The sequence below is a fragment of the Bos mutus genome, chromosome 15, assembly GCF_027580195.1.
Source record: "Bos mutus isolate GX-2022 chromosome 15, NWIPB_WYAK_1.1, whole genome shotgun sequence".
Taxonomy (NCBI): domain Eukaryota; kingdom Metazoa; phylum Chordata; class Mammalia; order Artiodactyla; family Bovidae; genus Bos; species Bos mutus.
Genome location: NC_091631.1, coordinates 5,061,649 through 5,083,693, shown reverse-complemented (window position 1 = coordinate 5,083,693; position 22,045 = coordinate 5,061,649). Strand labels below are relative to the sequence as shown.

The 22,045-nt window shown below is 58.9% G+C and overlaps 2 protein-coding genes across 5 annotated transcripts; both read right to left on the bottom strand.

The window, feature by feature from the left end:
• Window positions 1–829: 829 nt before the first annotated feature.
• ARFGAP2 (ARF GTPase activating protein 2) lies at window positions 830–11,773 on the bottom strand. Of its 2 annotated transcripts, XM_070383411.1 has the most exons (17): window positions 11,207–11,699; window positions 10,917–11,035; window positions 10,357–10,429; window positions 9,703–9,834; window positions 9,532–9,612; window positions 8,448–8,529; window positions 8,092–8,148; window positions 7,422–7,463; window positions 7,027–7,079; window positions 6,485–6,621; window positions 6,252–6,383; window positions 4,320–4,448; window positions 4,106–4,240; window positions 3,105–3,231; window positions 2,861–2,954; window positions 2,629–2,747; window positions 830–2,149 (listed from the first exon to the last, which is right to left on the bottom strand). In XM_070383411.1, the coding sequence occupies exons 1-17, from the start codon at window positions 11,276–11,278 to the stop codon at window positions 2,129–2,131; spliced, it is 1,605 nt and encodes a 534-aa protein (XP_070239512.1). In that variant the 5' UTR covers window positions 11,279–11,699; the 3' UTR covers window positions 830–2,128. The 2 variants fall into 2 exon arrangements, with proteins under 2 accessions (XP_070239512.1, XP_005898987.1); XM_005898925.3 differs by lacking the exon at window positions 7,422–7,463 and having other exon boundaries at window positions 11,207–11,773.
• Window positions 11,774–12,051: 278 nt separating this feature from the next.
• PACSIN3 (protein kinase C and casein kinase substrate in neurons 3) lies at window positions 12,052–21,299 on the bottom strand. Of its 3 annotated transcripts, XM_070383412.1 has the most exons (11): window positions 21,183–21,251; window positions 17,880–17,951; window positions 17,548–17,637; window positions 17,234–17,390; window positions 15,841–16,076; window positions 15,567–15,722; window positions 14,242–14,417; window positions 13,957–14,077; window positions 13,657–13,784; window positions 13,165–13,286; window positions 12,052–12,537 (listed from the first exon to the last, which is right to left on the bottom strand). In XM_070383412.1, exons 3-11 carry the CDS (start codon window positions 17,599–17,601, stop codon window positions 12,422–12,424), a joined length of 1,266 nt encoding a protein of 421 aa, XP_070239513.1. In that variant the 5' UTR covers window positions 17,602–17,637; window positions 17,880–17,951; window positions 21,183–21,251; the 3' UTR covers window positions 12,052–12,421. The 3 variants fall into 3 exon arrangements, with proteins under 3 accessions (XP_070239513.1, XP_014334675.1, XP_070239514.1); XM_014479189.2 differs by lacking the exon at window positions 17,880–17,951 and having other exon boundaries at window positions 21,183–21,299; XM_070383413.1 differs by lacking the exon at window positions 21,183–21,251 and having other exon boundaries at window positions 17,880–19,349.
• Window positions 21,300–22,045: the final 746 nt, after the last annotated feature.

The window sequence follows — 22,045 nt, the reverse complement described above, 5'->3', positions numbered from 1 at the left end:
ACAAGGCCCACGACCACACCCCTCTGGCCCACGACCACACCCCTCCAGCCCGGGGGCAGGGCAGAGAAATCTCTTTATGAGCACCTCCCGAGGATTCCAAAACTTCTGATGACTCCGCACTTAGGACATAGCTGCCTTAGAGCCCTGTGGCTGCCTCCACCCATCCGTTCTCATCGCCCACCTCCCAGACCAGTGGCTTACAACTGTCGGCCGACGGTGGCACAGAGCTGTTCCAGGAGTCCCAGCCGGGGGAGCTGCCAGGCCACGGGTTCACACGCACACATGCACACACCTGCCTAGGGCTCCATTCAGGTTTTTTTTCCTAACGCCCCTGAGACAGACAGACACACACAGACACACACACAGACACACACACACACACACACACACACACACACACACACACACACACTCTCTCTCTCTCTCTCTCTCTCTCTCTCTCTCTCTCTCTCTCGCTCTCTCCCCCACCCACCCGAGACACCCGCCCCCAGCCAAGCCTACTGCTGGGCCAGTGGCAGGGCTGCAGAGGCTGCCCGCCTGCGCACAGCTCTCAGGGTGCCACGAAGGACCAACTAACGCCACCTCTTTCCCCCGCGTGCAACAGGGTGCTGAGGTGGAGGCCGCACCGGAGCTCGCGGCAGCACAGGGCCAAGGAGCCAGGGGCCTTTGGCTATCAGAGGAGAGACAAGCTGGAGGCCCTGCAGACAGTGCCCCCCCGCTTCGGCACCAACGCCCTGCCTGTATCAGTGGGAGCCCAGAGAGTGAGGCCAGGGGCCTGCATGGGGCAGGGAGGCAGGATCCCGAGAGGACACTCCTCCACTCAGACCAGCAGAGACCCAGGGCCCCGTCGGGGCTTTATTCGACACCACTTTGTTTCAATACAGTCCAGAAAGAAAGTCACGTCCCTTTGGGGAGGTGCTGGGAACAGCGGTCTGCAGCGCTTGGGAGCCCAGCCCCCGTCACGGTGGGGGGACCCGGGCTGCCAGCAGCAGGGGCAGGTGGCACCAAGGATGGCACAGTGTGTGGCCCAGGGCCAAGACCTGCCGCCCCGCAGGTGCCACGAGCTCTCCGTGGGGGGTGCTGCCCAGGGTCCTGAGGCCAAGATGGTGCAGAGGAGAAAAGCCGAGCCCAGGAGCCTGCTTCCATCCCACGCATCCTCTGCCTCCTCGGCCAGCACTACGTTCACGGCATCCAGAGCAGAGCCCCGGGCAGAGCAGACACCATGGCCACCAAGCAAGGGAAGAAGGGGCAGAGTTTCCGAGGGACCGCGGTCCACCACGGATGGCATGGGAGGACTCCCTCACACCCGGGAGGAGGACTCCCTCACACCCAGGAGGAGGACTCCCTCACACCTGGGAGGACTCCCACACACCCGGGAGGACTCCCTCACACCCGGGAGGAGAAGTCCTCCGAGCAACCGCTGTAGAAAGGGTCAGCGAGACAGGAGAAGATCACTCAGGCCTCTAGTCTGATCCCAAATGGAAGCTTTAGGTACTGGATCAAGCTTCTAGCCCTTCTCAAGTCTCAGACAGAGGGTCCTTCCCCTCCCCTGCCCTCTCCTGGTGCCGGAAGAGACCACAGGAGCAGCAGCACATCCACAGCCTCCCACCCTGGAGGCTGATCTACAGCAGAACTCTCCAGACCTCCTGCCGCTTCCAGAGCCGGGAGCCAACCCCCGGGACCACCTGGAAGGATCCTAGAGCCGGCAAAACAGCCTTCCACTTTTTACTCTCCCTCCTCGGGGAAGGCCTGAACCCAGAATAAGCCATCCTGAGGGAATGCCCTCCCCTCACCCCCAGGGTGGCAGGCCAAGTGAGCAGCAGCGTGGGGGGCAGGACCAGAAGCACGGAGCACACAGGGTGGGGTGTGTGGGGAGGGGAACGAAGGGCCCGATCTCCAGGCAGAGGTCAGTGTGTATGGGGAGGGGAACAAAGGGCCCAATCTCCAGGCAGAGGTCAGGGGCCGGCACTGCCCCTCCCTCACCGGAGCTCCTCGCAGGCCACCCCACTCACACCACAGGCAAAAGTAACAACGCCTCCCTAGCTTCCACAAGGCAAGCATCCCAGGCCGAGGAATCGTGAGGTTTCTGCTACTGCCACCACCCAAAGTCTGAGACACGGAGCCTGGGTCAGTAGGAACCGTAGCGATCCTGGGGATGATGAAAAAAAAAACCCAAGTCAGAGTCTCTGACCTGCAGCAGCTTCCCAGCGAGCACACCCTTCCCCAACACACCCCAAGGGCTGGGGGGCTGTGGGGAGGGGTGAGTGAGGGAATCAAGCGCCCATCTCACCCATGCAGAGACTGTCTCCTATTTACTGTGGCCCAGGAACGGGGTGTGGTCAGACCCCCAGGGGCCCACCCTGCCTGATCTCACAGAAGCTGGAGAGGGAGGAGAGCCAACACAGAGGAGCAGTGTGGGGGAGATCAGTGTAGACACGACACCATCTCAGGGAGAGGCCCAGCCCTGGGCCCAGCTCAGAGGGAGGAAGCTGTCCTCCAGGGAGAGAAGAGGCGCCCTCTTGGGCTGAGGGCCACCCCGGGGCTGAGTCTGGACGTGGTGGAGAAAGCCGCCTTCTCAGCACTACCCTCCAGTCTCCTCCCACCCCAGGCCATGTGGTCCAGACTCACCTGCAAAGAGTTCATCACGCCATTGGCCAGCACAGCCATCTTCCCGGCCACAGACTTGACGCCCTGCTTAAACTGGGCGATGTCAGCCGTGGGCAGCACATTCCCCAGGGACACGCTGCCTGTAAGCGAAGGGAGGGGGTGACCCAGCGCCTGCAGGAAGCCCTTCCCAGCCCACAGGGCCCTCCCGCTCGGTTGGCAGGCCCTCCTGGGGCCTACTCCGCCCCGGGCCCACCTGCTCCATGAGCTCCATCCACGTCCCCGAAGAGGTCTGACGAGCTGATGGCGCTGCTGCCCGAGAGCTGCTGGAGCCGGGACCTGGCTTCATACTGTGGCGGGAAAAGGTGAGGTCTGTAGCTCTCTGCACCGCTGACCCTAGGATTCTCGCGGGCCAAGCCACCCAAGTGCCAAAGCCCAAACAGCAGGGCAGACAGTCCGCTTCTGCCTGCTGCCTCCAGGCTCAGGGTGGACCACCTCACCTCAGTATCCACCTCCCGCCCGAAGAACATGTCGGAGGAGATGGCTTTAGCTCCTGCAAATTTCTGACGTGCTTCACTCGACTCCAGGCCCGAGCTCCGGCTCTCCACTTCCCTCCGGTTGGTGACTCTGAGGGGTGGATATGGGACAATGGCTCTGACTCTCCCACTGCCTCCAGGGAAGTGTCCCTGGAGCGCTGCGACCCTATGACTACCCGAGGCCCCCCCGGGAGCGCTCCCCACAGTCCCACCTGACTGCAGCTCTAGACCAGGCCCTCTCTCCACACTGAGGCCACGACACAGAGAACCTCTGTTCCCTTCGCTAGGCAGCATGGAAACGGGTTGGAGGGGCCAAGGCTTCTGCCCCAAACCACGAGGATGATCCAATTCTCAGGCTGCCTGGGTATATACCTCCTTTCTTGGTGTGATTATTAGTACCACCCTTTTACTCTCAAAAGCACCTCAGTCTGGCTGAAAAGGCGTAAGGTCACTGCCGCCTGACCCTGGCACACACACACTGAGCTCGCTGTGTTGTCAGTTTCATTTAACCCTAAGGCGGCCCTGTGAAGTTATTAGTTATGTCCCCATTTTACTAATGGGTTATTTTCAGATATTTATCAGTTAAGCATTACCCAGGTCGACATGGAATATACTTTTTAAAAATTCCCAGATGAGGGCCAGAGACACATCATCATCGGGAGGTCGGGAACCGAAGCATAAAATCAGGCTCCCCTGGCAGAAAAGGACCTCAAGCACAGCAGGCTAGTTCAGCCTCCTGAGACACGAGCACTGCTCAAACCCAGGCCTGGCTCCTGCACTCTCCAGTCTGGCAGCCACTAGCGGCTATCCAAATTTATTTAAATCAAGTTAAAAACTCAGTTCCTCCATTAACACTGGACACTCCTGAAGGGCTCGGGAGCCGCGTGCGCAGTGGCCAGCACACCGGCAGGGCAGCTGCAGAGCGCGGCCACCAGCACGGGGCGTCCTAGGGAACAGGCCTCCACCTTTCTGAAACGGGCCGGATGCTGGAAACGGTCACTTCCGGCTCCTTCTCCTCCATCCTGTCCATACCCCAGGCAGTGTCCGTATCCCAGCGGGAACCGAAACTCTCCCCCAAGGAGAAGGGGTTGTCCTTGTACCTAGGGAGACAGTAGAGGGGCTCAGAGAACCTGAGTGGGGAGCACAGCAGCCAAGTCTGCACCTCAACAACAGCCTTACTTTGGAGGCCCAGAGGCGAAGGTGCCAACGTCATCAAATAAGTCCAGCTGCGAGCGGGAGGACTTGGCACTCACTGGGGTTTCCTGCTCGATCACCTGCATCTCAGACAGCACCGAGTGCGAGACGGAGCTGCAGAGACAAGTGGGGCCGGGGCAGGAGAGCAGGGGTGGGCATCCGTGTCGCCGCACAGAAGGCGCCCAGCCGCGAGTAGAAACCTGCTTCTCCCTCACTGAGCACCACCCAGAGCCTTCCCCTCCCTGCGCCTGGGGCTGGGCGAGGCCCCGCAGGGAGTGCTAGAGCCTGTGCTGAACTGGAGCGCACCTCCCGTCAACGTATCAGCTCGTCTTCTCGAAATAGGGTTTCCCTGACCAATGACCGTCTGCCTAATCTCAGTGATACTATGCACCAAACGAGCGCTTTCTGTCCTCCGCCTGCTATACCATGAGCTACATCCTTCACCGTCAGGGACACAAACGAAAAGATGGAAAATGCCCCAGAACCAGGGGAATGAGTCTAATGGCATCACAGGATGAGTTCTTAATTAACCCATCCTTTTTTTGTTGTTTTAGAGAACAAAGCATTTCAAAGTAGAGAGTCCAGCCTTACGCACTAAGACCTGAATCTGCCATGTGGTTTCCTAGGGGGAAGAGGCAGTGAATTCGGCAGGCAGCACCGACTCGTGACACCTCTCTTTCCTGCTGTGTGACAACTCCACAGAGGCAGTTTAAGGACTAGTTTCATTTAAATAAATTCATTAAGATCTACAGCTTTTGGCTGGCAGAACTCCACGGAGTGACTATTTTGCTACAGAGTTTTAAACAGGGTAGGCTAGGTTTAAATAAGATTCTACTGCACACAAAAAATAAAAAAAATTAAGTATAACCTTTAACCCAGTAACTCCTGAGACCAAAACAGGGACGAGAAAGAGACGCAATCTGGAGTAAAACTGTGTCTCCCTGATCAGCTGTGGGTCACACTAGCAGGGCACGGACTGACAGGGAGTGACTGGATCCGCCTCGCTGCAGCCTGGGCGATGGAGCAGAGACACCAGCTTTCTCTTTCACCTGAGGAGCACAGTATAATGGCTCCAAATGCTAAGTATGAAAGAGTTCTAGGTTCAAAATCTAGTTGGACCAATTACTAGTACTTTGGGCTTCAGGCAAATTGCTTAACTGCTCTGAGTCTCAATTTTCTCATTTGTAAAAAGGGATAAGAGTACCTCCCACCTAGGACTGTTGTGTTTAAGTAAATAAAGCCACTGGTGAAGCTCACACCCTGTGGAAAGGAGCAGCCGCCACTTGGCACAAGCTCACTGGAGCCAGGGTTTCTCACTCTGGCCCTGCCAGATATGCCGATTTTTAAGAAAAAAATCTCGTATTACTGAAATCTCCAAACACTCTCAGTGTAAAGCAGACAAAACACCTAAGAGAACTGGTGAGCAGCTCTTGTTTTTGTTTAAGAAAACCACAGCAACCTAAATCCAGTGGTCCTGACACAGGAAGGGCACCACCCAACCAGGGCACCTGAGAGTCTGGGAGTACTTCCAGGTGTTACAGGAGCTGTCAGCACTAATGGCCTTTAGAGGACAGGGGCCAGAATACTCAAAGCCCTGTGATTCCTGGGAAGACCCTCAGAAAGAAAGAACTGTCCTGCCATCCTAAGAGCTGTTATCGCCCTCATCAAGAAACACGACCCTGGTCTCTCGGACGTTCGAAAGAGCACCTGATCCTGTGTTTTGACTCGTTCAACAAATACTTGGCGAGCACAAACCTACTATGTGCCAAGCACTATACTAGGCGCTTGAAGACAGTAAAAGCGAGGCCATCTATTCAGCCTCAGAGGAAGACTAAGCTGAGAATACTAGGAAGAACCTCCAGGGGTTCCCGGGAGAACAATGGCATTTCCCTGCTGCACCCCAAAGCTGAGCCTCACCTTCGGGACACCAGTCCCATGCCCAACCTCTCGGCCTGCTCTCGCTTCTTCCCTTCCAGGTTCTGTAGCTTCTTCTCCTCCTTCTTACGGTCAATCTGGAGCTCCTGGTAGGCCAGACGCATGGAGGCAACCCTTCGAGGGAACGAACATGCCAGAGTTCAGCACACATTCTGACCTGTCCTGCCTGCCCGCCCAACCCCACGTAAGCTGGGGCCTCTCTGGCAGACACACACATGGACTCCTCGGCCTGCTTCTTGGCATCAGCCACCTGCTGCTCACGGAGCTTCTCTGCCACCTGGGCCTGCCGCTCAATCTCGCTGAAACTCTGGCTGCTCACCTTCTGGGCCCCTAGGCCCTTCTTGGCACCCAGCTGGGAGGAGAATCATGTGATGAGAGCTTTGCCAACCACAAAGTCCTCTGTCCCCTCCTCCCCTCCCTGGCATGGAGGGGACACCCCTAAGGAAAGGGCTCCTTCTTAAAGTGTTTATTAAAAAAAAAAACAAAAACAGGAGCCCATCCACATGGTAGAGAGGCAGAAGAGGGGCTCTGCCTGGAGGCAGGCACGAGGCGGCCCACACAACCCCAGCGGAGGCCCAATGCTGCCAGGCTCGGGATGAGCCAAGCACCGAGGCACACAGTCTCGCTCTTGACAGCCCTTTCATAGCTGAGCTGCAGAGAAGCTGTGCACCTTTACCAAAGTCACAGTCATCTACCAAAGTGGCCGGGTCTGACCCCAGCCCCTAACCACCCTGCCATACTGCCTCTCCCCACCTACCCCCTTCTTCGCTGCTGCTGGCTTCTTCTTGCCAATGAGGGAGGTTTTCGGTTCTGTGTGAGGAAGAGGGTGGGGCATGAGCAGAGACAAAGGGACTTCGGAGGCGGCAGCTCGGTCCACACCATGCAGCTTCGTGGCAAGAACTTCTATGAAGAACAGCTTCAGGCAGAAAAACGGAGAGCTGCCACCACCAGCTCCAACCAATGGTGTCAGGACGTCCAAGCCAAGACGGACACGGTTAGGGGCGGTTACTGACTCCCAGCACATGGACGTAAGAACCCAGACCTGAAGCACCAGAGACAAAGGCCCTGACCCAACACAAAGACTGCCAGGCCGGGGCGGCGCCACACACAGCCTCTGGCATGCAAGGGGCTCCAGAAGCAGCGGGCGGTTACCTCTGGCAGGAAGAACCCCTTTAGGTGACAGATACATGGACTCTGGAGAGAAACAGATTCGTGGCTAACAGCAGGCCCTACCCCAGAGCCTCCATACAGCTCCCAAGCCCAGAGGCCTCTACGGAGCCTCACTCCAGACCAGGCCACACCAGCCTTCTCACAGGGTCGTGATGGTCACTCTGCTGGTTTCCGGTCCCAACCCCTAAAGGTCAACAAAACCAACCAGGGCAGCAAATGGACTGTTCACCCTGAATTAAATCTGAAGGACATCAAGAAGAACAGAAAAGAGCCAAAAGGCGAGGAACTGGCTGAGAAAGGACAACGTCACCTCTAGCCATTAACAGCTCAGAGCTATCTCCCTGTATCATGAAATGGACCAGACAGGCCGATCCTGCGTCAGCCCCCAGGTCTAGGTGTCCAGCCTCATACTGGCCAGACCCAGGCCCACTCTGAAGCAGACCCCAGGCCTGGGACACCAGCCGCCAAGGGCCTGCTCTGAAGTCCCTTTGGTCAACGTTGAGGCCACAGCTTCAATCTCAGGCCCCACTCCAGAGACTAGAAGTTCAGTCTTCTGGGACCTCAGTCCACACAGGCAGCAGCAGATCTGAAAAGAACCCCCGCGGCCCACCCTCTCCCAAGGCAGCCCACTCCTGCCAGCTGGTATACTGACCCAGAGAGGCTTTGGGTGAGGTGCCAAGCAGGTCCATGTTGGGGCCATGCTCCGGCTCTGTGGATGCAATGGTGGGAATTAGGTGTGACACTCAAAACTTCCAATGAGCTACCCTTAAAAAGTGACGAGGTAAGAGCAGAAGCTCAGCTTTCTTCAGCAGCTTTCCTCAGCTTTCTGAGGCCACCAAATAGAAAAGGAATTCCTACCACTTTCCCTAGGGGACTTAAGTGACTCCCAGCCCACCCAGAGATAAAGGAGACTCCTCGTTTCCATTCCCTTGGTCAGGTGTCCCACTCCGCTGCCCCAAGCCCTTTGCCAAGACCAGGGTACATGGCTGGAACATGGGCTGAACTCACGTGCCAGGCCACTGCTCTCTGCAGATGGGGCTGGCTGCTGGGTCTCTGACAGGTCGGTGACTGGTGCATTCCAGGCAGGGGGCTGAAAGAACCAGATGACAGAAGCCTCAATGAGCCATTCCTGCTGGTAAAGAGCGCCAAGTACCTTGGGGGTACAAGGCCCTACTCCAAGCCCATGAGGAAAGGAGACTGGAGGTTAGCAAGTAAAATTATAGTTGCTATTCACTATGGAGGGCTTCCCCAGAGGCCCAGACATTAAAGAATCCGCCTGCAACATAGGAGACCTGGGTGTGATCCCTGGGTTGGGAAGATCCCCAGAGGAGGACATGGCAGCCCAAGCCAGTATTCTTGCCTGGAGAATCCCCATGGAGAGAGGAGCCTGATGGGCTACAGTCCATGGGGTCGCAAAGAGTTGGACACAACTGAGCGACTAAGCACAATGGAAAAAAGCAAGATGAAACTACAGCCATCACCACCTCTTCAATACTTACACCCAGAACCCATTCCCCTAATTGAATAACAACAAACAAAGGCACTCATCACATGCCAGGTACAAGTCTAAGGGCTTTTCACGTATAAATACGTTTTAACTATCACAACAAACCTATGATGTAAATAGTTCTCCATCTTAGAGACTGAGGTTTTAACAGGTTAGGTATCTTACCCCACACTAGAAAGGCTAAGCAGAAGAGCAGGGATCCAAACAGAGAGTCTGACTTGAGCACCCAGCACCAACAGAGGGAAACCTCTGGGAGTGGGTTGCTTGGGAGGGAATCCTTTCTCATAGGGGAAGAATCCAGCAAAAGTTATTTGGGTTCCTGATATCTCTTGAGCCTTCAAGAATCTTCTCATCCTCCATAACTCCCCAGTTTATAGGGTTCTGTTCATAAGGAGGGCCATACTGCACCCCTGTTCATGGAAGGAGGAAAAAGCCGGCTTTACCCAGCAGTAGGCCCCACACATTCCCCATAGGGAATATCACACCAAGGCAAACAGGATCCATGCCTGTGACTGTGGGCCTTGGCCTCAGTCAGTAAACCACCTGTCAGGAACAACTGTGGGAAACATTCCTGTGGGCACTCACTTGAGTGTGTTCCAAGAAGAAATCGGACTCCTTCTTCTCTGGGGAGTGACTGGGAGCAGTACTCACACTGTCTGTCCAAAGCTAGAAAGAAGAAGGCACCACTGAAACACAGGACTCTGAACATGCCCACTCCCGCCACCCCGACGCCAGCCCCAGGGAACAGGCACTCACATCAGTGCCATGCCGAGCCAGGGCCGCACTGCCCAGCTGCCGGATCTTCTCTCGGTACATCTGGGCAGCTCGACTGTTATACTTGGTGTTAGCATCATTGGCTGTGCATCCATGTTGGCGGAAGAAGGCTGTCTGGTGAGCAAAGAAGCGAGAACATGCTACAGATTTTCCCAGAGCAAACGAGGCGCCCCCCACCCCACACACACACACGCAACAGCCCTGTTATTACTCGAAGAGGGTGATGCACACTACTGACACCAGCAGCTTTTCACAAAGTTCCTCAGAAACTCCCGCAAAATAACACAGCATGCACCCACTAGGATGAATGTCCGAAGCCTAACCCTCACTCGACTCTGCCTGAGAACAGCATGATACACCCACTCTGCCCATCGTCCCTCCAGGCCAAGACCCAGTCGACCGTGGAGACCCCAGCGCCATTGGCCTCTCCCCAAGAATGTCTGTCCCGTTAGTTCGAATCCAAAGCCCCTTTAAGAAGAACAGTGACCAATGTCCAAGTTTAGAGAACAGCGTACAGAGCTGCCATAGACTAGAGAACCCTCTGAACAGAGAAACAGAGGGCCTCCAAGAAGTCACTGAGAAGTCAGTACCCAGACAGAAGAATGGAGGCAGAAGGATGGTAAGAAGGAGCTTTACCGCATTGGCATTCCCGCCGACCTGCATACACCTCAGCTGGAACCAGCTCCAGGTGGAATCCAACTCTGTGGACCTGTGTGCAAGGGCTGTGTGTCACCTACCAGCAGGTTCCAGGAGACGCTTCCCTGAGTGACCCACACCTGTCATTTGGCCCCGGGTTGCAGTAGGCACCCAAAAACATTCACCAGCCACCACCCCATTTCCTCCACTCTACCCTGTCCGGGAGAACTCTGCTCTACCCTCATTTAGTCAAAAGGGTACTAATTATTTTCCAGATGCGAAAGGAAATGGAAGGTTGGACTCAGCGTTCCTCTTGAGGACAACCAGAGTCTCGCTCCAGCGTATCACCAACTAGATCAACGCAGGTAACTCTTCCCCCTGAACCAGGAAAGAGTTCTGAGCCAGACACGGAGACGAACCGCCAGTGTAACAAGAGGCCCACACCGGCGGTTCCCTCGCGTGAGAGTCTGGCGAACACCAAACTCAGCGCGGTCCAAGTCCTGGCAGCTCACTCTCCCCTGCTGAGCACTCAGTCCCGGCCGGCCGCGAGGAGACCCCACCTGATGAAGCTGAGATGGACGCCCAGGGAGCGATGCACCCCGGAGCAGTCAATGCACAGAAAAACACCGTACGTGATGCTGGCCCAACTCGGATTCTTAGCGCCACAGTCGAAGCAGGCCTGGGCAGAGAAGGAGATGAGCGAACGGTCAGGGGCCTCGAGTCGAGGCCGGGCGCTGACAACCCAGGAAGAGAAGCCCGCGCCGGCCCCTCCCCGTCCCTCAGACGCCAGGGGAGCCGGGAGAGACCCTCTCGGCGCCCCCCGGGCCCCGCACGCCTCCCTCTCTCGCACCTTGTTGGTCGGAATTGCGCGAAGCCTCTTAAAAAACGTCTGGATCTCGGTCTTGTTAGGCTCGGCCGCCATTTTCTCTCCTTCCCAGAACAGCAGCGCGACCGACGGGTCCCGCTACGGGCCAATCCGCGGCCGCCAAGGCGGGTCAGCGGGCGGGCCTCAGCGGAGGCCGGTCCGCCGAGGGGCGGGGCGACCCGGCCCGACGCGGGCCAACGGGCGAGCAGCCGGCGGAGCGTGCGCCGTGACGTCAGGGGCCCGGGCTCCACGCGCGCGCGCCCGAGTCCTCGCAGCGCCGCGCCGGAGCCAATCCGCGGGCGGGGCGGGGCGACGGCTCGCCCACAGGCCCAAACCGCGCCGCCCGCGCGCTCCCCAGCCCCCCTGGGGGCGGGGGGCGGAGCCACCTCCCAGAAGCGTGTGTTCTGCGAGGCTCGGCCCTCGGCCTCGGTTCGGGCCAGTTCCCGAACGGTGAGTAATGATTAACAGTCCCTACCAAACACGCGGTGCCGCCGGCCTGAATGGGAAGATCAACTGGCCGGGCCCCCAGCTCCGCTCAGAGCTCAGCTCCTGACCTCCACGCATCCTCGGATGGCTCGCACCAAATCTGATCACGAGTCCCCTGCGGGACCCCAGGTTAGGTTAGGTTAGGGTCCCGAAGTCCCAGAGCAGGTAGCAAGCTGGCACACCTCCACCCAACCCCCGCCCCCGCAATATACTGCAGGCCCACCACCTACCCCCTAGTGCCTCCAGATGTCCACTGCCGCCTGGCAAGGGTGGAATATCGAAAAAGATGCACAGAAGCCTTTTTTTTTCTTCGAAGTTTAATACACACTAGAACAAGCCGCAAGAGTGCTGCTAGCCCAGAACTACACTCACCCCAAGCCAACCCATGGAACCCCAAACAGAGAGACTAGGAGCTGGGTCCACAGCTCCGGGGGAGACTGGAGGACTCTTTGGGGAGGCCCAGGCACCCGAGCCCTTCGGTCACTTCCTGACCTCCCCATCTTCTCCTCAGCCTAGACTCAGTTGGCCCTTCCGTACCAGTCCCTTCCCAGACACAAGGCCCCTCCCCTCCCTGGGTCCCAGGACTTCTCCCTCCTGGAAGGACAGAGCGGTCGCAGGGGGCAGGATGGTTCAGGGCCCTCAGGTCCGGCTGTGCAGACAAGCCGGGCTCTGACTCAGGGTGGAGAAACATTGCACAAGGGCTGCCAGGGCAGGTCAGGCCCCCACACACTCCACGTAGTTGGCAGGGTACAGGCCAATCCGGCCACTCTGCAGCTGGCCCTGACACCAGCCCTGTTCATCCTCCTCGCTCATCTTCAGCAGCTCCTCCCCTGAGAGAAGGGGGATTGGTCACTGGCAATTGCCCGCCCCATTCCTGTAATTGGGTCAAGGACTAAGGGGGAGGGGGTAGTCCGAGAACCCAGCTAGAAGAGACCTGGTTCAGGCAGAGGGAGGTCAAAGTCAGCCACTCCACCCCCAACCCCTACCCCACCCCACCCCACCCCCAGGCCCTGAATTCAGCAGTCAGGCCCCAGCTGGTGACTTTGAGAGGCAGGTGAGGCTCCAAGCAGACACTCTGACTCCTCGGGGATGGACCCAGAGCAGCCTTTTTTCTAATAGTTTTTAAAAAATATTTATCTGGCTGCACCTGTCTTAAAGGTCACATGCAATATCTTCGATCTGTGTTACAGCATGCATGAAGGATCTTTAGTTGTGGCATTCAACTCTAAGTTGGATCTCATTCCAGGGATCAAACCCAGGCCCCCAGCACTGGCAGCATGGAGTCTTAGCCACTGGACCACCAGAGATGTCCCTAGAGCAGCCTTACAACTCAGAGCACTGACCCTTGGGAACTGAGCGTCTGGCTTCCCTTTCTCCACATTCCTGCTCAGGCTAGTAAAGGGGCGAAGGAGACGGGCTGCAGCCTGGAAAGGACCAGGAAAGGGGTTCTAGGGTACCTGCTCGGAAGCTCAGCTCATCGGCTTCTTGCCCCGCGTAGTCATAGAGCGCCCGCACCCGCACGCCTGTGGCAGCCTTCAGGGGGTTTTCCTCATCTGACCACTCCTCCTCGTGTCTGCCACTAGAGAGGGGAGGACAAGGGGGCAGGCTTGAGTAGGAGAGCCTGGGACTCAGGGCCTAGGGCTCCCCCCTGCAGGAGCCTGGGGAGAGGCAGGTGGGGGAAAAGCTGCAGGATTCTAGCCTGACTTCTGCCATGAATGCCTGCAAGCTCAAGCACACATCCTGCCACTCAGAGCTGACACGGGCAGTATATGAGAGGGAGTGTGGGGAGCGCCTGGCAGACCACCATATAAACTGGCATCTTTACAACTCAAAACATCAGCTTTGAAGCCACTTCAGGTGTGAAGGGCATGAAGGGAAGGGACAGAGGAAGGATGGCACAGCAGGGGGCAGAGCGGTGTCCTTCCCACAGCCTGGATCCTGGCTCTCACCGCGGGGACTGGGGTGGGGGTGCAGCGCCATCTCTGGTGGGTACGATGCTGGTCAGGGTAACCTCGTCAGGGCTCCGGCCACCCTTCTCCTTCCGGCTGATTGTCCTCTGTGTGTCCAAGGACCACTCCTATGGGGACAGTGTTCAGGGCCAGGCTGGGCTGTAGGCTTGGTGGCAGCCAGGACCATCCAGACCACCTCTACCTCCTACATCCCAAACCCCAGCCTCCAGCCGGAGCACCAGGGTGAGCCCGGTGGGAGCCTACCCCACCTGCCAGCCCCAGCCTGCCAGGAACAGGTACCTCAAACTGGGGCCAGTTCATGGCCATGCCCGGCCCATGGGTGCTGCGCCACCAGCGCAGGTCCTCCTCGTCGCTGGCTGCCTCGATGCCCCGATGCAGGTCTCGGTGGAGTTCGTGGAACCTGTGTCCCGGGTATAAGCCTCAGGCCAGGAAGCCCTGGGTCTCGATTCCCCAGCCTACCCCTCTAAACACACCCTGCCTGCTCTCATTCAGCCAGCCAGAGTCCAGAGGCGAGGGGAGAAAGCCAGCCTCACCCAGATCTCCAGGCCCACCCAGAGGCCGTACCTCTCACTGCTGGAGAGGTCTAGGTGCTGGTGTAAGGTGAGCAGCATGTCCTTGAAGAAGAGGAGCCGCTGGCGCTCGGCCGCCTGGCAGCTCTCAAAGGCCTGCTCCATGTCCTCCATGTAGCGTGGGGTGTAGCGGTGCAGCTCCGCCAGGCTCTGCTCATACTGGGTCTTCGTCTGGGTGGGGAGAGGAGGGGCTCTGGTGAGGACAAGACCTTCTTCTTCTTCCACTCAGGACTCTGCTAGTCTTTCCTGCACACCTGCTGTGGGCTAGGCACCAGGGGCTGGAAACCTGGCTCCTGCCCGCTAAAACCCCAGGAGCCTAACAAGGGAGGTGACATTCAGGCCCAGCGGCTTGAGAGTCCAGTGCAGGGACTTCCCTGGTGGTCCAGTGGTTGAGATGCTTTCCAACGCAGGGGACGTGGGTTCAATCCCAGGTTGGAAAACTAAGATCCCATATGTCTTGGAGAAACTACGCTTGAGCACCACAACTAAGACCCAACAAATAAATTTTTAAAAATAAATTTTAAAAAAGTTAATAAATAAAAGAAAAAAAAAAGGTGGTACAGAGTGAGATGAGGTTAACCTCATCTCAGAAAATGGCAACCCACTCCAGTATTCTTGCCTGGAAAATCCCACGGACAGAGGAGCCTGATGGACTATATCGTCCTTGGGGTTGCAAGGCAGACACGACTGAGTGCACACGCATGGGCACACACACACGGGGCGCCATGGAAGAAATCAGAAAAGGCTTCCGGGAAGAAGTGGAAACAGAGCAGCACCTCAGAGGACAGGGAGGCTCTGGATATGCAGGGCTGGAGGAAAAGCACTCTGGCCGGGCGAGCAACATGAGAACTTGTCCCAGGGGGCACACCAAAAGGAAAGCAGCTGGGAAGGTCTCCTCAACTGCTAAAATTATCCCAGTGCCCCACACTGCACCATTTCTTTCCTGGGTAAAGCATCCTCTTTCCCTGGTGCGTGTGCACTCCGTCGCTCGGTGGTGTCTGACACTGCGATTCCATGGACAGTAGACTGCCAGGCTCCTCTGTCCGTGGGATTTCCCAGGCAAGAATAGTAGAGTGGGTTGCCATGCCCTCCTCCAGGGGATCTTCCCCACCCAAGGATCAAACTCACGTCCCCTGCATCTCCTGCATCAGTACTGGATTCTTTATCACTAAGGCCATTGGGACGCCCCATCTTTCTCAGGGTCCTATGTTACATGATAAGCTGGAGAGCAGGGGGCAAGTGAAGACGAGAGCAATGCTGGGGGCTGGAAAAGGCACTCAGGGAGCCCTGACCTGGGCTGGCGGGTCCCTCAGCCTGTACCTTCTCGGCCTCCTTGGAACACCGTTCCACCCGCTCCTGCAGCTTCCGCAGCTGCTCCTGGGACACGGCGCTGTCTGCCTTTGCGTGGCTCTCCCGCGTCTGGGCGGTCTTCTCCTCCTTCCGGGCCGCGTGGTAGCTCTTCTTGGAAGCCTCAACCTGGCGCACACGCAGGGACCGTGCTGGACCCAGGACCCTGCGCTGTGGCCCCTTCTAGCCCCAGGCCGACCCAGGAAGGGGGCGGACCTCTGCGGCCCCTCCTCCCTGCCGGGCTCACCTCCTTCAGCCTCTTTAGCCAGGGCTTCTGGGCCTTGCGGAAGCCGTCCTCGGCCGCCCGGCTCTCGCGGAAGCCGCCCAGCACAGGCCGATGGAAGGCGCCCCGCTGCCAGGAGCGCACTCGCTCGCTGTCCTGGCCCTGCAGCTTCTCCCGCACCTCCAGGTGCAGCGCGCTCAGCCGCTCGGCCGCCGTGAAGAAAGCATGCCAGGCCTTCTCCAGCGTGCCATACTGGGGGCCTGCGGGGAGGGGTGAGCTGGGGCTGGGCCCACCTGCTGGCAGCGAGCCTCCCCCTCCACCAGCAGGGGCTTCTGGGCGCCAGGCATGGGGCAGAGATGCGAAGATGAACGACAAATGGTATCAGCTACTGCTGACTGAACACCTACTCGGTGCCTGGACACACGGTCCCACTGAGTGCTCGACTCATCCACCACCGTGAAGACGGCGTCACCAACAACGTGGAACAAGCGAAAAGGCAGCCCAGAGAAGTGAAATTCGTTGCCCAAAGCATTCCAGCTACAGGTGGAGCTCAGATCCAAACCCAGGTGTGTGGTATAAATCACTACACTCTGTTGCCCCAGAGAAGAACTAGTGTCTGTCCCCAAGGAAGGCAGCTTGTTTGGACAGAAGGAGCCCAAGCGCCAGAGCCAGAAAACCTGGGCGCAAGTTTTGCTCTTCTTAGCTGTGTGACTTCAGGCAAGTCAGTTGGCCTCTGTGAAGTATCCCATTCTCCTCTAGCAGATAGTTAGAACAAGACCGTCTCCATGATAGAGCTGTGATTGGTTGGTTGTAAGTCACATCTGACTCTTTGGCCACCCCATGGACTGTAGCCTGCCAGGCTCCTCTGTCCATAGGATTTCTCAGGCAAGCATACTGGAGCAGGTTGCCATTTCCTTCTCCAGGACATCTTCCCGACCCAGGGATCCAACCCACATCTCCAGATTCTCTACCACTGAGCCACCAGGGAAACTCATAGGGTTATTCAGTTCAGTTTAGCTCAGTCGCTCAGTCGTGTCCAACTCTTTGCAACCCCATGAACTGCAGCATGCCAGGCTTCCCTGTCCATCACCAACTCCTGGAGTCCACCCAAACCCATGTCCATTGAGTCAGTGATGTCATGCAACCATCTCATCCTCTGTCGTCCCCTTCTCCTGCCCTCAATCTTTCCCAGCGGGTTATTAGAAATATCAAAATAACTCATTTGATGGTGCTTGGCAAACCCTAACAGCACAAATGTAAAGAATAACTAGGAGGATCTTCTCTCTTTAAAGGGAGGGCAGACGGGGAAGCCTCCAACTTTCCACAAGAGGTGCAAAAAGAAGCTGCCCTGCCTGGCTGCCCCTGCCCCCCAACTCGGCGGTCCTCTCCTCTCCACGAGGCCCGAGCGCTGGCTCACCCTTCTCCACGGCGCCCCTCCACTTGCGGGCCCAGTCGGCCAGCTGCTGGGCGTAGGCCTTCTCGATGCGGGCGCGCTCCTGGAAGCAGCTGACCAGGTCCCCGCACAGCCGGTGCCCGTCCTCCACCCGCTGCACGGTCCGCCTGTAGTTGCCAGCCTGTGCAGGAGACGAGAAGCCTGGTGTCGCCCAGGGGAGATGCTCCCCTCCCCGGGGGCCAGGGCTGACGCGAGGCTCCTCCTTGGGACAGGTGGCTGGGCCCAGAGAGGGGTGGGCATTTCAGCGCCAGCCCCAAAGCTGGCACCCAGCTGCTCACCTCCCAGAAACTGCCCTCCAGGGCCTCCCCTCCAGCCTCTTCCTCTGGAGCCATGGTGTCCCCGCAGCACGGAATGGTGGCGGATGGGGGCTGCAGAGGGCAGAGGGGTAAGCAGGAAAGCCAGGCGCACTTCGGGGGTGAGGCAAAGAGCCCTGCTACCCCTGGGTTCTGCCCCTTCCCACTGCCATCCCCACTCCCCAAGGAACTGTCAAGAGCCAGGACTCAGGCAGGGGTCTGGAAGTCCCAAGAGGGGCCCGAAGCGGGCAAAGATGGTGGTTCTATGGCTGTTCCTCTTGCCCTGGCCTGCCCTCCCACCACCTCAGTTCATGTACCTGGGCCTAGAGTTCACTCCGGAGACCTGGGTGTCCGACCCTCACAGCTGCTACCGTGATCCTGCCTCAACGCTACCAAGAGCAAAGCAGGGGGTGAGGGTGGGGCTGACCGTGTCCAGGGCGGTGCCCAGCTCCCCCGATATAGCAACTGCTGTCAGAAGCGCCAGATTCCAGCCAGGAGAATGCCAGTCAGGTCACACGGTCCAGCCGGGGATTACATGGCAGGCGGGGGTGGGTAGTGGGCAGAGGGCCCTGCTGCCCCGACCGCAGATGAGATAAGGGGATGCCTGCCCAAGCCAGGGCTCTGTGGCCTCTCCTTGAACAAGGCGACCCCTCCCCAGACCCGGCCAGGTCAGAGGGTACCCAGCCACACCCCAGGAGCTCCTGGGGTGGCAAGAGCAGACTGGGAGCCAGGAGGCCTGAGGCTTATCTTGGCCATGAAGCTTGAACAAATGCATTATACTGTCGTCTCCTAAGGGGCCTCGGCTCCCTCCCAAGATGGAAATCCCGCCTTCTTCCCTCTTTCTGTGCCAACACTGGCATAAGACTCAAGGCAGCAAACAAGAACTGTGAGGAGCCTGACGGTCACAAGGGACACTCGTCCTGCTCCACAGCATCCCTGAGGTCCCACAGGATTCCGTGAATAATGAGTAACTCAGCCCCACCCTCCAAAAGCCCAGAGTCTGGGGCAGCACAAGGTGTCAGACAGGTGATCAGCCAGTTACAATAGTGCGTTCCAGGACTGCGGGGGAGGGCAAGGCAGATTCCAGCCCCAGAGCTCCCCCTGGGGGAGCTAGAGGACCCAGAGGCACGCGGCCACTCCCTGCCTGTCCCTGGGCAGGGTCTCAGCTGTCCCCAGCATCAACCCCCTAGAAGGAAACCACTTCCCCCTCTGAACAAACCCCAGGGACATGGCCAGGCCCGGGAGAACAGTGTGTTCATTGCCTCCAAGGCAGGGCTTTATGACAGTTCTCCCCCAAACTAACTCCCTCCCCACCCTCCAAAACTTGAGTGAGGGCTTCCCGGGTGGCTCGGTAAAGAATCCACCTGCCAATACAGGAGACTTGGGTTTAATCCCTGGGTCAGGAAGGTCCCTTGGAGAAGGAAACCCACTACACTCTTCTTGCCTGGGAAATTCCATGGACAGAGGAGCCTGGCAGGCTATAGTTCATGGGGTCACAAAGAGTCAGACACAACTTAGCAACTAAACAAACGATACTTTAAATGGGTGAATTGTGTGGTATATGTCAATAAAGCTGTTATTACAAAAAAGAAAACTGGGTAGGCATCTTCTCCAGGCACCATCCCATTCCTCCATCCCCAATCCCCACCCCTCTCTCCGGGTATATATCACATTGGGTATATATCTCCGGGTATATATCACATTGGCTTGCGACTACAGGCCAGGATCTGTCCTCAGTCACTGGCAGAGACTTCCTGAGGGTCCAGTTTGTGTTCCTCCAGGCACTGGAGTTAGTAGCTGAATTTAAAACACACACGACATCCACCTGAAGACCAGGAAACACACAGGATATGGCAGCTTTGAGAAAACATGGCCTGCGTATGCTTCTGCCTCTCAGCTCACAGCGGGGAGAGCTCAGGCCCTCAGGGGAGATGCCTGGGCCCAGAGTAGAAGGATGGAGCAGCCCGCCCCACCGGGGTCCTCAACGCTTCCCCCTTGCTTCTGAATCTGTCCCATTTACCCAGAAAGGACATGCCAACCAGATGGAGAGAAACAGAGCTGCAGCTGTAAACCCCAGGGCCTCAAGAGCTGTCCCAGCCAGGCATCCAGGGGCCGGGGCCCCCTGCCTGCCCCAGCCTCCTGGCTCCCGGCTCCCAGGAGAGCTGCCCCCCACCCGTTCCCTCTCTCTGGCCCCAGAACAGAGCGAGCTGTGTGTGCAGGGCTGGCACCGCTCCCTCCGGCCTCCTAGAGCAAACACGAGCCCAAGCCCCAGGCACAGCCAGCCCCACTGCCCCAGCGGACCCAGCAATGGGGGAATGGGCCTGTGCCTTGACCCCTGCTGAGGAGGGCCAGTACCCTATGCCTCCTGACCCCGGCAGAGACCCAGCCTGCTCCCCAGAACACACTCTTGCCATGGCCAAGAGCTCGGGAAGCAGATCATGAACCTTCCCAGCCCAGGGAGCCAGCACCTAACTGGGCTGGGACTTGCCGCTGGGGCTTGGCAGGGTCTCCTCACAGCGTCCTGAGCCAAGGTAGGGAGTCTTGGGGTCCAGGGAAGAACCCACTTTCCCTTAGGAAGCCACTAGGTACCCCTGTCCAGACCGGCCCCAACCCTGTCCCGAAGTCCCCGGGCATGGCCCTGGGAGGGAGCCCTGCTGTCCTGCCCTGCCCAGGCTCCGTCCTGAGTCACAGGCTGCGCCCAAGGACCTCTTCTCCGGCAGCCCCTCCCGATCTGCCGGCAGATTTGACCACACCGAGGTGGGCGGTAGACCGGTCCAGAGAGGGGTGCTCAGGCAAGAGCCACTGGAACCTGCAGCCAGGGAGGCCCCGGAGGCTGGGGGAGGGGTGGCCCGGGAAAGGGGGAGGAGGCCGGCCCGGGAGGGGCATAACAAAGGGGCACTTTTGGAAACCCGACCGGCCCCGCCTGAGGTGCCAGCTCCCCGATGACGCACTCCAAACCCAGAGCCCTCACACCAAACCTCCGAACCCAGGGGCCGCCGGTCTCTCGCCTCAAAACCCTTATGGACGGGCGCTCTGCTTGCGGGCCAGGCGCTGCACACCTCGGAGCCGCTGGAGCCCACGAGGAGCGGCCGGGCCAGGCCTGGCCCTGGAAACTCCAGGACTTCTTGGCCAAACTCGCTGAACTCGGTCTCGGCGCGGGGTGGGGGCCCGCCGGTAACCGCTGAGGGGAGGGGGTGCACCCTGCCTTGGCCCGCGCCGCCGGCAACTCCAGATGGTGGCCCGGGACCGGCGGCCCCAGGAACTGGGGCTCTTTGCTAAGGGCGAGGGGTCGCTGGGGAGCGAGGCCCCTGCTGGGGTCCCAGGGCGGTCTGGGGCCTTTGAGGGACCCCAGGAGATGGGATGGCCCGCCAGCCCCGACGCCTCCCTACCCCCCCGCGGCGGGTCTGAGAAAGTGCCGGGCGCGCGGCGCCGCAGAAGGGTCACCCCCTCGGCGTGGCGGTAGCTCTTGCCGCGCTCCCGCAAAGCACAGCTCCCCGGGGGCTCCCGGGGCCGGAGCCGGTCCCACAGCAAACCAGGAGCGGGAGGAGGAGAGGGCGTGCTCTATCTAGCTGCGGCTCCCGCCACCGCCTCCCCGCCGTCCCCGCCCGGGCAGCACTCACCGCGTCCTCCCTGGGCGCCTCGGCGGGTGGGGGGGGTCCGGCCACGCTCCGACCCAAGTCCTGTCGCTCCCGGGCCGGGGCCGCAACCGCCTCCCGGAGCGCGCCGGGCCCTCCCCCCGGGAAGCCCAGCCCCCAGCCCCGCCCTCTCCTCGCGCCCGCGGGCCCCAACCCCACCGGCCAGGAGCTGCCTGCATCGCGGCGACCCGCTCGGCTCCCGGGGCGCGGGCTGTGGGGTCTCGGTTCCCGCCCGAGGAGCGCCAGGGCCGCCTACCCAGGGTGGCGCTGTAAGCAGTCTGATTTCGGCTTTGCCTCTCCCCGGCCTCGGCAGAACCTGGGAGAGCCGTGGAAGCGGGAAGGAGTCCGGCCTGCACCGGCTGTCTTTGGAGGGAGGCCTGGGGGAGTGCTACACTGCCTTACTCTTTTTGCTGAGCACAGCTTTCTTAAAAGTTATAAGTTAACTTAGACGTTTACTTAGGCGTTAACTCTGGAGAGGCACATAACCATCCACTTGTAAGCGTTAGGATTCCCATTGTATAGATGCAGAAACTGAGGCTCAGAGACCTTTAGCACCTTGCACAAGATCTGTCGTCGAGCAGGGCCGGGACTCCAAAGCCTTGCCCTTTCCTTGCACAGCCCTCTTGGCCAATCTGATGGCCCATTCTGAGGACTGGGTACTACACGCGGTGGAGGTGGGGCAGAAAGTCATGACCTCCTCCCCCGCACGTGTTTTTATTCCCAGATTTTGTACCACGGTTCATTCTTAAATCCCTTCGCCCCTCCACCCCCTTTGTTAGTAGATCTTTCCAGATCGCCACGATGCGACCCCCCCCCACCCTTAATAAACCCCTGCTTCCTCACCCCCT

Coding starts and splice junctions, on each gene's coding strand:
- ARFGAP2 (XM_070383411.1), bottom strand. CDS start 11,278: ATGGCGGCCGAGCCTAACAAGACCGAGATCCAGACGTTTTTTAAGAGG. Junction 7,080..7,421: donor AGGGGTTCTTCCTGCCAGAG/GTAACCGCCCGC, acceptor TTCCTCACACAG/AACCGAAAACCTCCCTCATT. Junction 2,748..2,860: donor GGATGGAGCTCATGGAGCAG/GTGGGCCCGGGG, acceptor CTTCGCTTACAG/GCAGCGTGTCCCTGGGGAAT.
- PACSIN3 (XM_014479189.2), bottom strand. CDS start 17,601: ATGGCTCCAGAGGAAGAGGCTGGAGGGGAGGCCCTGGAGGGCAGTTTC. Junction 14,418..15,566: donor GTTCCAAGGAGGCCGAGAAG/GTACAGGCTGAG, acceptor CTCCCCACCCAG/ACGAAGACCCAGTATGAGCA. Junction 13,287..13,656: donor CCCCCACCCCAGTCCCCGCG/GTGAGAGCCAGG, acceptor TCCCCTCTCTAG/TGGCAGACACGAGGAGGAGT.